The 15,450-nt window shown below is 41.3% G+C and overlaps 2 protein-coding genes across 3 annotated transcripts; one reads left to right on the plus strand and one right to left on the minus strand.

The window, feature by feature from the left end:
- Window positions 1-555: 555 nt before the first annotated feature.
- On the minus strand, window positions 556-5,949 carry cct4 (chaperonin containing TCP1, subunit 4 (delta)). Its single transcript, XM_027282934.1, has 13 exons — window positions 5,681-5,949; window positions 4,719-4,771; window positions 4,537-4,626; window positions 4,298-4,406; window positions 3,640-3,904; window positions 3,374-3,506; window positions 2,742-2,881; window positions 2,547-2,643; window positions 2,258-2,368; window positions 1,781-1,911; window positions 1,129-1,363; window positions 831-944; window positions 556-720 (listed from the first exon to the last, which is right to left on the minus strand). The coding sequence occupies exons 1-13, from the start codon at window positions 5,784-5,786 to the stop codon at window positions 706-708; spliced, it is 1,599 nt and encodes a 532-aa protein (XP_027138735.1). The 5' UTR covers window positions 5,787-5,949; the 3' UTR covers window positions 556-705.
- pus10 (pseudouridine synthase 10) lies at window positions 5,568-14,372 on the plus strand. Of its 2 annotated transcripts, none has more exons than XM_027282933.1 (18): window positions 5,568-5,632; window positions 7,218-7,352; window positions 7,482-7,772; window positions 7,859-7,945; window positions 8,252-8,286; window positions 8,379-8,493; window positions 8,699-8,760; window positions 8,987-9,032; window positions 9,622-9,686; window positions 9,781-9,866; window positions 9,957-10,082; window positions 10,177-10,233; window positions 10,309-10,385; window positions 10,914-10,969; window positions 11,072-11,189; window positions 11,313-11,455; window positions 11,964-12,063; window positions 12,200-14,372. In XM_027282933.1, the coding sequence occupies exons 2-18, from the start codon at window positions 7,227-7,229 to the stop codon at window positions 12,236-12,238; spliced, it is 1,629 nt and encodes a 542-aa protein (XP_027138734.1). In that variant the 5' UTR covers window positions 5,568-5,632; window positions 7,218-7,226; the 3' UTR covers window positions 12,239-14,372. The 2 variants fall into 2 exon arrangements, with proteins under 2 accessions (XP_027138734.1, XP_010728595.2); XM_010730293.3 differs by lacking the exon at window positions 5,568-5,632 and adding an exon at window positions 6,124-6,309 and having other exon boundaries at window positions 12,200-14,234.
- The last annotated feature ends 1,078 nt before the right edge of the window (window positions 14,373-15,450 follow it).

The following is a 15,450-nucleotide window of genomic DNA, read 5'->3' on the forward strand; positions in this document are numbered from 1 at the left end:
TTTGAGACTAAATGACTTTTTCTATACCTTTCTTATCCACCTTGTGTACACATGCTGTTGTGACATGTGAATTTCCCCAGTGTGGGATCATCATAAGCTTTTATTTTAATTTAATAATTGCAATTTTGTTAAATACAGATTTTGAGGCATAGTCTTATATTCTTTGCCTGTTACTTACCAGACTTTTAATGTCAGTAAGGCAATCCTGGTTAAGTAGTGTCTTAATAAAGTTTTAAAAAATCTTATTCCTAATTTTAGTATGTCAGTTTGCTACACAGATATATGCCAAGAATCTGTAATCCTATTATACTAATTTATTGTTCAACAAAGCCTAGCAAAATGATATACAAGGTAAAAATGTACCCATATGGAAACAATTGCAGAATAATCTTTCAGATTTTCAGGTTCACTTCCATGCTAATCTGTTTTTACAAACATATTGAGAAGGCCATTTGTTTAAATCACAACATTAACAATGTAGCCATTTTATGGTTTAAAAATATGAAACAGCATTAGGACTATCCAAAAAAGAAAAAAGATCACACACAAAACAGCTGGAGTGTCAACAAAAAAAAAAACAAGCCTTTTTTATTAAATTACGTAACGTAACAACAACAGCGGAAATCTGAACAGACTGACGTCCTCTGATCCCTCGCAGTACGAGCAGGCTTAGTGCACAGAACTCACTGGACAGACTTAAATCGTTTATCGGGTGTTCACCTGTTAATAAAACAAAACAGATTTTCACCTTACACTGCACTCAGATTTATCAACAACATGACTAAAGACTAAATAAATGATTTAATACAGTTTCAGATGTTGAGTCTTACCACGTCATCGATCTTGAGGATGCTGCGGACTGTCTCTGTGGCCAGGGTCAGAGCACTGATGGAAACCAGTAAAGGCTGCACGACCAGCTCCTCCATGATGTTGGAGATTCCTCCCTGTCAGACACAGACACAGTAAACCAGTCAGTCAAATCAGTCTTGATACTGGGATGTGTGTGATAATGTTAATGCTGTAGCACCACTGCATGTAATTTACCTTTGGTGAGCCCAATATAGTAATATCAGTGCTATATCACTAATTAATGTTAAGATGTAATGAAAGGGGAGGAGGAGAGCTGACCTTGCGGACATTAATGCCGGCCATCTTGTCTCCCTGAGCGTGCCTGTTGCGGAGCTCCGTCACAGTGGAGATGGGGTTCAGACCGGCATTCTCGGCCAGCGTTGAAGGGATCACCTCAAGGGCGTCGCTGTACGCCCGTACACAGTATGCCTCCATACCGCCAAGAGTACGCGAGTATTCAGCCAGACGTACAGCCAGCTCGATCTCTGGAGCGCCACCACCGGCTATCAGAGCCCTGAGAGGCAGAGGAAAACGAAGAAGAGGTTTAAATTACATCTACCCAAAAGGAAGGCAAGCTAATTCCTTAAACCTGGAAAAATGGTGACATCGCTACAACCAAGTCCAATAATTCAAGAAACACGAGCAGTCAAATGATCAGACATCGTGTAAGAAGTTTTTGCACTTGTTATCTATGTGTGAATGCGCCACAGCCAAGTTGCTGACACAACCAGCAAATAAATGGAGCTTTCCACATTACTGTTCCTCAGTTTGTTACGCTCCTGCAGGATGAACAATGCAAGAGCGCCTTTGTCAGAGGTTACGTGTGCCTGTACTGTCAACGTCCCCCAAAAAATCTATTTCGACAGTTAATGTTTTTTCTCTCTTTCAGCTTTAGAAATGACTTTTCGGTCATGCTCGTGAAATGACTGACCTCTTCTTGACCAGGCAGCGGATGACACACAGCGCATCGTGGATGGAGCGCTCTGCCTCCTCGATCACCAGCTTGTTGGAGCCACGAACCACGATGCTCACAGTCTTCCCAGGGCTGGCACAGCCTGTGATCTGCAAGGAGCAACACAAAATGTTTACTGGAAGTGTTACACCACGGTGTCTCACTCTGAAGATGTTTCATATTTTGTCTCATTAGTTTTAACGTATGTGAAGTGTGATGCGTCTTTGATCAGAAAACTGCCAAAATATCAGCTCTAGAGCTGCAATTATTAGTCGATTAATCGCAACTACAAAAGTAACTTGCAACTATTTTGATAATTGATTAAATGTTTGAATCATTTAAAAAAAAAAAAATCCAAATTCTCTGATTTCTACTTGTTAAATTTGAATATGTTCTGGTTTCTTTAGTCCTCTGTGAGAGTAAACTGAACATCTTTGGGTTTTGAATGATTCTTACCTTGACCAGCTTGCCGGAGCCGTCCAGGCTGACTTCCTCAGCCAGCTCTGCTGTGCCGAGCATCTCTGCAGTGAAGTGGTCGATGTGGGCGATGGGCTTGGTGCCAATAGTCTGGAGCAGAGGGAAGACATTATTTCACTTTACTGTCATACAATGGGTTTATTTGCAAAGAACTAACAAGAAATGTCTTGAACATTATTTTTATATGCAGAAATTAGGCATCGACAATCAGAGTGATCAGTACTGTTCTGTGCAGTCTGAAACACTGAAATATTTTGATGAGGCTCACCTTGCAGATGAACTCAATTTCCTCTCTCTCAATCTCCTTCACCACCATGATCTTCATTTTGTTGAGGAAGTGCAGCGCGAGGTCACTCAGAGCGTCTCTGTCACAGGACAGTTTATCGTTAGCATGAAACATGTTTACTGTACACATCTCGAGTTTGATGAGTGTCTGTTCTCATCGTTAGCTGTGTTTGAGTACCTGAGGATGGACTTCTGGATGAGCAGCACATTGCAGCCAGCCTTCTTGATCTGTTTCACCATGTTGAGGATGTAGGCGCGCTCTTCACGCAGCACGCGGTCCATCTGGGCGTAGTCCGACACCACGATCTGGTTGTCCATCTGCACGCCAAAGACACACAGGTGGTCAGGAAAGAAAAGACCATGACGGGAATTTATCGGCTCCAGGAAGGAGTTTTAAAAAAAGAGAGAGGGTGATTGAGACATTTTATTTTTGGGATAACTATGATCACTGGAAACACAGAATTTTAAGAGCGCTTTATTCTATTTAGTTCAGTATCATCATTCACTCGTCTTTCAGTTGACACATATTGTTATGATGTGATTGTATTGTGAAATCAATGTAGTCCAAATGAATGATTTCAAGCTAATTACAATTAGAAATTAAGATTTTAAATGTTTGCTTTGTCTGATTCAATGCATAATGCTGGAACTCACTTCACTGCACTTAAGATCAATTTATTTTACAAACATTTGGTCTTTTTTGTACAAAAAGATTAAGATGGATTTTTCCCTTCAATAAAGTCCAACATAAAACAGAGCAGACAAAAAGCTGCTTAGAGCTGAGCTCGAGCTATTTATCAGGTGACTCACGTCAGTTTTGGGAGGGGACAAGCAGAACTGGATGAGGCCGATCTTGGCCTTCTCCACACGGGTCACGCTGCTGTTGGCCACCCTCTGGGTCAGCACCAGACCCTCAACCATCTCACAGTCATCAATGGTCCCTCTAATAATACAAGAGTGGAAATCAATCAAATACTTTGAATGCAGGCAGGAGTGGACCTAAAGTCACTTTTATACTTATAGGGGAATATAGCATATGATTGTAAATGATTTGTGACTCTGGCGCTCACACTCACCCAAGCTTCTTGATGATTTTGATGTCATGCAGGTCGACACCGGTGGCTGTGGCTGGGTCGATGACCCGCATGACGGCGTCCACACTCATAGGCGCCAGCAGGCTGGAGTACTGGGACACAACCTTGGAGCACAGCGATGTGGTTGCGCTGTTGAGCAGTGTCTCGCGGTCGCTCAGCTGCACCGGATGGCTCATGCCCGTCAGCACCTCCACGCCCTTCTCCACAGCCTTCTGGAAGGACTCTGAGATGATGGTGGGGTGGATGCCTGGCGGGGACAAAATATAAACAATTCAACACCAAAATTAGATTTTTGTATTGAACATTAAGATCAAACAACTTTTAAAATGTAAAGATTTGTTGACCTTTTTAGCTTTATATAATTTTCAATTAAGTACGACTGATTTAACAGAGACATTATCTGTATTAAATGTGCCAACTTTTCAATCTCCAGTGTTTCCAGATTTTAATTTGTGAATGGAAAATGTGCAGGAAAACAGGTGGATGGTCCCAAAAACTGAAGCGATTCTCCTACAGTTTGCTCAAATTGCCTTCACCTTCCCCAACTTATCCTCCACAGCAAAACACAATTGCAGAGATAAACATTTACAATAATGACATTAATGTATTTTAATTTTTAAGGGTTTCCTACAGCTCTTACCTTTTTGCAGCAGTTTGTAGCAGGCGTCCAGCAGTGCTCCAGCAATCACAACGACAGAGGTGGTGCCGTCACCAGCCTCAATGTCCTGGGCTTTGGATAGTTCCACCAGCTGAAATACACATAAGGAAGATTAGTTCATGTTAAAATACCAGCGACATGTTTGATACTCCAAATTCTGCCATAAAAAGCATGTGTTCATGTTCGGGGTGCACCAGACAGTGACAGCTGGAGCAACGTACCATTTTGGCTGCCGGGTGGAGCACCTGCATCTGCTTCAGGATGGTGGCCCCGTCGTTGGTAATGGTCACGTCACCTTTCTCATCCTGGATCTGGAACAAACGACAACAAACACCTGCTTTTAGAATAAGTCTACATCTCCAAGAGTAAGACGTGAAGTTAGCCTGAAGATCCGTTTACTGACCATCTTGTCCATGCCTTTGGGCCCCAGGCTTGTTCTGACGGCATCTGCAACAGCTGTCAAACAAGCAGGTGACGCATGAGTAAGCACAATTTCTTTTTTCAGTATTAAGGTATAAAGCAAACAAAACATCATGTTTTAAAGGCTCCCTAACAATAAAGGTTGGCCTTGATATTTTTAGTATACATAGCAAATGTTGCACGTGTATGTTTCAGCATAATAAAATGAAGCGATCACATCAATAATTCACAACGCCAAGCTTCCAACATTACCCATTAAAATCAAAGTGACATTACAACAGCCCTACACTGCAGGCCACCTCCTTCAGCTTTACACATGTTAGTGCATCTTCTGGCCATATATAGTCTGCAGCACTTTGGGCTACTGAGCTGGATAATGCTGAGATTGTGTCGAGTCATGAGCATCTTGCAGGAAGAGGAACGCCACACCAAACTCTCGGTGTGTTTTTAGAAAGGATTGTCCATGTTGATCTAATGAAAGAAGCAAAATGGAGGTGAAATGTGCCGAGACGTGATATTAAAACACGCTTTTTAACATATTTGTAATATTTCTTACACTATGGTCACTTTACATTACAATACTCTTTTTATATACCATGCCGCCCTTATCCTCAGTACTTGTCTGTTTTGAAGGTTGGTTGTTTTTCGTGTTTATTGTGTAGGTTATAGATATTTCTGTCTGTTTATTGTGGGTTTTTTTATTCTGTATTGTATGCTACACTTTCCTCTGCTGCTGTAACAAGGACATTTCCCCGTGGTGGGATGAATAAAGTATATCTAATCTAAACTAATCATTCATATAACAGGATGTGCTTTGTTGCATTATATTTGGGAGCAGGTTCAGGGTTGACGAGTAACGGTGCCAGCCCAGCCCGGCCCTGTTACACCGTGACACAGGTGAGATTTTGGGGCAGTTAAAACCACTTTATAAATCTCTAATCTTACCTTTGGCGGCTGAGATGTTACTGTACCGAATCTGGGCCGGCTTGTCCCGGTCCACATACGCCCCTCCTTTGTTTGAGCCTCTCGCTGCAAACTTCGCTTCGGGCATCGCGACTTTATAATCGGTGGAAAATGTTAAGGGAAGACTTCAGAAGAGGACTGATGCGCCGCGGGGCTGAAACACCGCGGTTCGGCTGAGGATGGACTCGGATTAGAGGTGCGGACCCGCCCGGTGCCGACCAGAAGCTTCCAGAGAGACCGGCTGCTGCGCGAGGAGAAGGATCCGGTTGTCAGCGGGCTCGCGCTTGGAAATGACGTCTCCAGACCGAAGGCGTCGACTACCGATGAGACAGAGCTCGATCACGCTGATTTTTTATAATAAAGATGTTTTAATTGTATCTAATTCACAGGTTAATCTGATTGGTTATCAAAAAGCTGCTTAGCTGCAGTCTCATATTTGTTGCGAAAGCCTGATTGTTCACATTAAGTTGATCTGGGTCGATTAGCTGTGTCTGTTTACGATGGAGCATCAGGGGAGAAGAAGCGTTTTTGATGAACATGTTAACAAGTAACGGAGCCTTTTCTGGTTTCTACACTTTATATCTGCGTGGATTAACCAATCTCCGTGTCCGGTAGGTTTGTTTCGACCGTTTCACAACAGTTTTCTTTCACGTCCTCTCGTGTTGGCTCCAAAACAGCTCAGTGTTAGCGAACATAGCTTAGCAGACAGCAGAGGTTTGGGACCAAACATGCTCCAGCTTCTGATCATCATGTGTGCCCTCACATGTTTGTCACTGTCATACTAAGCAAATGTCCTGTTCAGTCTCCTTTTGTGAAGCAAGAATTGCCACGAAAAATGAGCTCATGGTTGTTGTTGTTCTGACTGAGTGTAATGCAGAGTAACTAAACTTTAAATAGCCCCTTAAGGTTAGTAAAGCATGTTTAAATATACGTACAACACGCAAATGTTGAAAAAGCAGTAGAATATAAGTGATGCAGACACTGATGATATTGATACGTGAGAGTGTACAGCCTCATATTTGGGAAGATCATCTATTTTTTGTAACCACGTAAAAAGACTTTTTTTTAGACAAGTTTATTTTGTAATGGAGACACTGATAATTGGCATTCATTTTTTGCAAAGTCATGTTAACTTATTGGGTCAATGTAGCTAATACTGAGCAAAATATCAGCCTGGATGATTCATCAGTCTATTAAAAGTCTAAACAGACATTCACATAAACATAAAATATCACCAGCGTTTGATTTAGATTCAGTTATATTGAACTACATACTTGTGTGATCAGTGATTGAAGTGTTAAAGATAATTACTTGTTCGTCACATCACATCCTCAAGTTCAACTCTAAACATTACCCTGAACCTCTACATTTTCATTTTTTTAATTTTCTTAAAAATGATTTATTACTGAAGAAAGTTTAACAATCATCACTTGGGCAGATTATTCGATTGAAGTAATCATTCCGGCACTAATGTGGGTGAACATGCTGTGTTTCCTAATGAATATCTCTGCACCTGCAGCCTGGAGTCATGCTGCCATTAAAGGAGAAGGATAAACCCGTCATCCAGAAGCTGCTGTCGGCCGGCTGCTGCGCTCGCTGCATCCTCAGGTTCTGCTGTGTGAGCGTCCAGGCTGCCTACCGACAGCCCCATCAGGTAAGACTTCTACTGCTTTGATGACACGTGGACACCGTCTGTATTCATTCATAAATGATTCAGAGTGGCTGATGTTCCTTCATAATGTGGCTTACTGATCAAACATGCATCATATTTCATCTTACACAGGATACACTCAAGGAACTTCAGGCTTTCATCAGCAATACAGAGAACACCAAATCCCAAGATTCAACAGCAGCAGAGTCCGCAGAAGGAAACAACAAATCCCTTGATGCAGCAGCATCAGAAACATCTGAAGATCCACCAAGTAAAAGAGCAAAACTGGAGCCAAGTGTGACTGAAGCTCCGTCAGAGGAAGACGCTGCTGCTGTGCTCAAACTGAAGGATGAAGAGTCGCGTGTGTGCGTGGTGTGTTTGGGAATCCTTCAGGAACTGTGTGGCAACACTCAGGCTGTAAAGGTGAGTGTGCCCTTAAACATTCACTGCGTTCACACCAACACTGTCACAGCATCACGCTTGACGTAAACGTGATGTTTTGTCCACAGATAGCTGAGGCGGTGAAGGCAGAGAAGTATGAGTTTGACACCTTGGTGCTGTCTGTGTCTCTGCCTGCTCAGCTGTGTGTACGAGAGGTCAGTATGATGACTCATGATTATTGTCTTTTTTAATCTGTTTATCATCTACCAAATTTATTGTCTAAAGGCGGGGTCAGTCATTCTGGAGCAAGCTTTGGGTTAAGATCTTTAAAACCAGCTCACAAATATTTACTTTCATTAAAAAGGCTTTAGAAATATCCAAAAACAGCTGCTCACTGTAGTTTTTAACAACAACTCAAACAGGGACTATTTTCAGCAGCAGATTAATCCACAGTGAATATTTTAAGTTCCATAGCATGATTTTATTATTGCTATTTTAAAGATATTATTCTAATCCCGCAGCACTCCTGTTGGCTTCATGTGAAGAAGGAATTGAGGTAAAGAAATTTGACTGCTACATTTTTAAACGTCACCACACGTTCAGTCGGGCGTCACAAGTACTTTGCTTTAACTCTGTTTGTCCTCTCAGAGAGAAGAGCATGGCGCTCGACAAGGATGATGTCATCCAGGTGAAGGAGGCCTTCAAGTGGATCATGCAGGGCCAGGTCGCCAAGGAGCTGGGGGGCGTTGCCGTGGTTACGAGAGTAGGTGATCCTCACAAAGAGGAGGAAAAAAAAGTTTATGTTAAGGAAGATGTTTTAATTATTATTAATTGAAGTCAGGTTTTCAGTGCCTTGCTCAAGGGCAAAGATGTCAACAGTAAAATTGCTTTCTGTTTTCACAGCCAGACCTTGATTTTAAAAGCATTAAATTCCCAGATGAAGCTGACTTTGTGTTTTGTTTTTTCAGAGTTCGTTCGAGGTCGGTGTGGAGTTCACTCACCCAGATACTGACGCCGACTGCCACTTCCTGTACGTTGTAATTATTCTGAAGATCTAGACAAAGCTGTAATGTTATAGTTTCTGAAACTCAGATGCAACTTGAGGTGAATTCAAATTGAATTTAGGGATCATTATTAGCAAGCATTTGCCTTGGAGTTGATGTACAGATCAATGAGAGAATAAAAGTATTACCTCTAAACTGACCTCTGACCTTTGAAGCTGAATGTCTGCCTCTTGTTTTCTGTTCTTCCTGTAGAGCAACAACATGTCCAGACTGCTTCAAACCCACCAAGAACAAACAGGTGAGGAAACAGCAGAGTGAAGGTGTTAAAGGGAAACTTTCATCACAGTATATCCTTATGAGAATTAACAATGTCTCCCCCAATTTGCAAAGACTGTTGTTGTTCAAACTACAGATTGTACTTCCACATTCTCAAATGCCCGCCACACCTCCGTTGACCACACAGTCACATCGAGAGAGGGCGGTGTGCTCATGAAACTCATGACTTTGGTCAAATGGTATCTGTAGTCTTCTGTGATGGAGTCATAGTTCATTGCACATTTTAGAGTGAGCTTTTATTTTGATGGTCCATGGCTTGCCTGTGTGATAGTGATGCTGTTTAAACAGAATCTTGATATGTCAAACCTGTCAGGTGGATGGATTATCTTGGCAAGCAGAAGTGCCCTCTAACATGGATTTTAACAACATTTGAGGGAAAATGAACGTTCAATAACTTCATCTGTTGCTAGTGTTTATGGACTGTGACTGACTAAAAATAACAATAACAACAATATACAATGAAATTAGTTTGTTACTGGACAGACATCAGGGAGCATTACAGCTATGAATGCTTAAATTAAAGTGTCTTTTTTTTCTTTCTCCATCTTCAGTCGGTGTTCACCAGGATGGCGGTGGTCAAAGCTCTGGAAAAGATATCTGACGCCAAATTTCTGAAGTAAGTATCACTTTTATATCTCGGTTCTTGATGTATAAAAAGTTTCCCGAAAAGTGCTGTTAGAGACGATTATTGTTGTTGTTGTTTATTTCAGACACTACCCTTGTCCACCAGCGTATCCGACCAGCAGTTGTATTTCTCAGGACATCCAGTGCCTCCACGTGTCTGTCTTTGTGGCAGGTAAAGAAAATCTTTTTAACTTTTTTTTTTTTGGTCTAAATTCAGAATCAAAAGTCGTTCAAAAATCCTGACGTTCTTCCTGTTGTTTAGGGAGGTACAACAAGTTTTGTCGCAGTCTGCCTCAGACTCCTTGGGTGATCGATGGAGAGAGGAGGATGGAGTCCTCGGTGGAGGAGCTGATCGCAGCGGCCATCCTGTCTTCCTTCAGAGCCAGCGGTGAGTTTGAGGGTTAGTTGTTTCAGAACATTGAATTTAACAATAAACAGATAGTAAATGTGTCCTGATAATCTCCTTTTTTGTTTTGTTACAGGTTTTAATTTCTCTTCATCTGGCAGGGAGGACGTGGACGTCCGGACTCTTGGAAACGGTAAGATTTTGACACACACCGAAGATTTTGTCACTTGAAATGAGACGAATGAAGTATTTTTATTTTAATTGTCAGGTCGTCCGTTTGCGATGGAGCTGCTGAATCCTCACAGATCCAGACTGAACAAAGTAGAGATGAAGCAGCTACAGGAGGTCAGACCCCAACATTCACCTCACAGACCTGACACACAACACTTCACTCAATGGATTTCCATTCACTTGATTTTATGCACATTAAAAAAATGTGGAAATCAACAAAATAAACTATTGCAAACAAGTTTTTAGACTTGAGAGAGGTCGGAAAGTTGGTGCATCAAGAAAAAGTAAAATGAAAACAGACTTGGTGAATAAACGATGACACTGACGCACTGAAGCTTCCAATGAACAGCTGAAACGTCAAATATGTGTGGAGCAATCAGGAGAAATGTAACTGTATGCATATCTTCCAAATACAGAGAGAGAGAGAGGAACAAAGCATCACTAGCTCACCATGAATATCTACTGCAATTTCCATGGTAGTTTTTGTGATAGTTAACTCAGACTGCAGTGTTGGACATAGTATTTTGCAAAGCTCACGTTAACTCTTAATCTTTCTCTCTGTTAAAAGTTACAAACATGCAATGTTTATGACCTCACATGTTCTTTACGACAACTCACCTTGTTTTTGTTTTGTTTTTTTAGACCATTAACAAGTCTTCAGACAAAATCAGGGTGAGAGACCTGCAGATCGTTACCAGGTGAGAAACTGTAACACTAAGCTGCGTTTAAACCTGAAATAAAACACTAAATGATTTTAAAAGACAGCTGACACACTGAGCTGCGTGTCCTGTTATCTGCAGAGAGGCCATGGGTCGGATGAAGGAGGGAGAGGAGGAGAAAACAAAGTCATACACGGCGCTCATCTGGACTCAGAAACCTATTCAGAGGGAAGACATCAGCTTCATCGACGACATCAAGGTCAGTTTGTCTATGTAGAGTCAAGACGTTAGAGATCCAGGTACTGAATTTATAGTTGGAGAATCAGGAAAACTGTCGACTAGGATATAAAATAAACAGTCCGGTTGTTGTTCATCCCATCAGGATCTCACTCTGGATCAGAAGACTCCTCTGAGGGTCCTGCACCGGCGAGCGCTGGCCGTTCGTCAGAGAGTCATCCACAGCATGAACACCCGCTTCCTGGACTCTCATCACTTCTACCTAGGGTTGAAGACACAAGCCGGGACGTATCCTTACATGGAGTCTGTTGTTTCTCCAGCTGGGAATAATTATTTAGTCATAAAATGAGTTGTTATGAGTAGATAATCGAGATTAAGAGTCTGTGGAAACATTAGCAGCCTGATGCCGTACAAGTACATTTACTCAAGTACCATACTTAAAGGTCCAGTGTGTCAGATTTATTTATTTACAGAATCTAATATTCATAATTATGTTTTCATTAGTGTATAATCACCTGTAATTAAGAATTGTGATGTTTTTGTTACTTTAGCCTTTTACATCTACAGATGCTGCAGGTCCACCATGATGACCCACCGTGTTTCTACAGTAGCCCAGAACAGACAAACTAAACACTGGCTCTAGCCTCTCTTGCATGCCGTTCTCCTTCATGCTAGGATGGAGAAACTACAACACTAGATGCTACTTAATCTAGTCCTTCAAGTACAATTTTGTAGTACTTTACATGAGATTTACTGAACCTCTGATCACAAAATGCTCCTGAACGTCTGGCAACAGTTACATCAAAGAGTTTGTCCACGGAGACTTTGGTCGCACCAAACCCAACCTGTGCCAGCTGCTGAACACAGATACAGACATCCTGGAGCTGGATGTGGAGGTGGGATGAGAAAATAAAACCAGAATCTTAGATTATCGTTCCTTCAGAAATGTACTTCTGTCACTGATAGATTATGTCCCTAAACAGTTAACAACAATATTGAATGTAAGCTGTTTGTGTGTGTTTCCTCCCTCAGTCTGTGGATGTGGACTGGCCTCCGTCCATACCAGAGTGAACTGGTGGCAGCGGCGGCTGATCTCACTGAGCTCTACACCAAACCCTCAACCAGGATCAGAGTGTCTTAGGCTGAAAACAAACAGCGTAGAAGCTGGTTGGAGGTGAAACATGAAGTCCAGTCACGCAGTCTTGCTTCTGCTGCTGCTGCTTTGTGGTCTGTCCATGTTTTAGTTCTGGATTTGTTCAGTTGTACGACTGGAAAACACGTCCTAGTGGTCTCTTTCTGTTATGATCAGTTTCGACTGTAAGTCTGCAACCAAATGAAGCAGTAATGCTCATTACAGCAGAACAGTTTTATTTTGTTCAACAACATCAAAATGTAGTTTGTTTGTGTTTTTTTAAATAAAGTTTGTGGACAGAGGTGAAACAAGAAGAACCTAAACCTAAAGTGTGCTGTACAGTAACAAATTTAGGACATAACTTTCCTTATGCAATCCTGTTACCCAGCAGCAGGTTGTATGATCAGCATCTTCCAGGTTTTTATGGCCAGAATTATAAAATATTAGATAAATCTGATATTTCCACAACACACTTCAAGATAAAAATGTATCGCCTCAACTTTTGTTGTCATGTTATTGTTGCATGGTGGGGGCACAACTTCCATACCTCAGCAGTTCACCATTACCCGTACCTGTCAAGTGTCTGCAAATTATTTTTCATAGCAAAACAATAACACATTAAATCATTTTGAATCTCAATACTTTTTCATGCTATTCTAAATGTGTAATGACAAAACTGTCGTTGATGGGTCCCTGCCCCGACCGTTGAATGAAGCATGAAGTACATTTCCTCTTTTCATTATCGATGAATCTGTCAGTCACTTTCAGGCGGCACAGTGGAGCAGTGGTTAGCACTGCCGCCTCACGACAAGAAGGTTCAAACTAGTTCCTGGGCCTTTCTGTGTTCTCCCTGTGTCTGTGTGGGTTCACTCCAGGTACTCTGGCCAAAGACATGCACTATGTGAGCCTGTCCAGGGTGTACCCCACCTTTCGCCTTTAGTCAACTAGGATAGACTCCAGCCCTACCATAACCCTAATGGATTTTCCTGATTAGATGTTTAAGTGTCAAAAAATGTGGATAGCTGATTCCTGAGCCCTAGGTGACATCCTTAAATGTCTTGTTTCTTCCACAACTCAAAAATATACAGAAAACATTCACATTTGAGGAGCTGAAATCAGAGAATTTGGATACTTTCTCTTAAAAAATGACTCAAAACACTGGATCAATTATCAAAGTAGTTGGCAATTAATTCAATAGTTGATCATCAGCTGAATCAATTAATTGTCTAATCGCTGCAGCTCAAATGCTCGTCCCCTCTGAAGGGCAGAAAAAGATTTTTAAAAAATAAAGAGTCACGACAGCAGAAACCCTGAAATGTATTTCTTTTAATTTAATTCAAAATAAATACTACCACGGCAATGCAAGTCCACTACTGGGTTCTTGCCCTAATGTTTTGGTAAGAAAACAAACAAGCAAACGATCCAAAAAAAAAAAAAAAGAAGAATAAAAAGAGACTTCAGTTAATGCATCCATCATCAATCATCATCATCATCATCATCATCATCATCATCATCCTTCAGCGACTTTCAAGAGGTGCCTTTTTTAAAGACAAACAAGGTAACACTGCCTAGAATGACAAACATAAATAAAACAAATACTATGGTACAAAAAGAGGAGAGAAGAAGGAGCAGAGGATGATGGGATTGGAACAACCCGATGAAACCAGCACTGCAAAAAAAAAGATAAATAAATAAAAGTCAGCCATGGTCCCACTTTTTTTTTTATATTTTTTTCTTCTTAAAGAGGGTGAAGGGAAACAGAAATGACAGTGCAGACTCCACAGTTACAGTGATGTCCTCTCAGGAACTCAGGAGTCGATCATTTCGGGAACCACAGTGACAAAAGGAAGGCGGGGGTGGGGTTTGTCTCCATGGAAACATCCTCCGTGGACGATAAGTCGAGTTGGTACATCAACCCGTGGACAAACAAAAAAATAAAATCAATGGAAGGGTCCAGTCTTTGACACGGCCTTTATTTTTTTCTTCTTTTTGATTTTTTTTTCTTAAATGCAGGTTTTGAGTCGTTGGTGGTGGTGGTTGTATTTTTTCGGTCACTATTCTCATCAGCAAGCTTGAAGTACAGTCACACAGGAAAATAAAAATGTTTATGTCTCGTTTGTCAAGATGCCACTAACGACCAAGAAAAAAAAGGCATTGCATATTTACATCAAGAAGTTTGGGGCGACTCGACTTTTTTCTGGCAGTCCTCACAGTCTTCATACATGAGTGTCTCGCGGCTCAGTTTTCTCGTGATCTGTGACATGATTAGTGATTTATTGATACCCTCTGTTCAGATTTAAAAACGTGTGTGTATATAAATTAATTTTTCTCACAATACTGACAAGATAGACAGGGATAGAACCCCTGCTTCTGGAGCTGGAAGCCTCATTTCTGTTAGCGTGATAAATTAAATCTTCTTCACTCTGATTTATCGTCTAAAAACAGTCTTTGTATATCTGTGTTTGTGTGTGAATATGAATGAAAACTTTGTCTATGCTGTCAGGGTTCCTACACAGTTGCACAAAGATCCAAACTGGAAGGTGTTTTTTTCCTTGCTGTTTCGATATGTTTCATGTTTCTCTGACCTATTTCATCACTTTTACGCATGAACTTCAAGAGTATGAGATGACAGGACATCAGAAAACAATTTCCCAAAATCTTTCGCAATTGCAAATAGCTTTTAAGACCTGGAAGTCGCCAAATTTTTCATCTGAACCTTTCCACATGTGCAGGAACCCTGAAGAGTGTGAACTGATTTCTGCAGAACAGATTAAGTCGGCAGTATTCTCCAGAAACAAAAGAAATGTGTCGCAGTCACGACAAAACCACCGTCACCTTTAGTTTTAATCTACAAGGTGACTTTATGTTGCAGGGATGTTTGAATCTTTTGTTGAATCAATCGAAATCTTTTCATGTTATACAAGTGTTGTGCACCTCTCAGACCATTAGAGGGCAGGACTCACTAAGTTTGGGCCAATATATTAGTTGTCATGGCATGTCCGGGCTGGATATCAGGGACTGTCTAGATCCAGAGGTTCACTAACAATCCGAAACCAAAGTGGACCTGTGGGAAACCTACTCGTATTTTGTTCCAAAATGTGGCTCATGACAACATGCTGTACCCAGCCTCACTGGGCTAACAGAAATCAAG

The sequence above is a fragment of the Larimichthys crocea genome, chromosome X, assembly GCF_000972845.2.
Source record: "Larimichthys crocea isolate SSNF chromosome X, L_crocea_2.0, whole genome shotgun sequence".
Taxonomy (NCBI): domain Eukaryota; kingdom Metazoa; phylum Chordata; class Actinopteri; family Sciaenidae; genus Larimichthys; species Larimichthys crocea.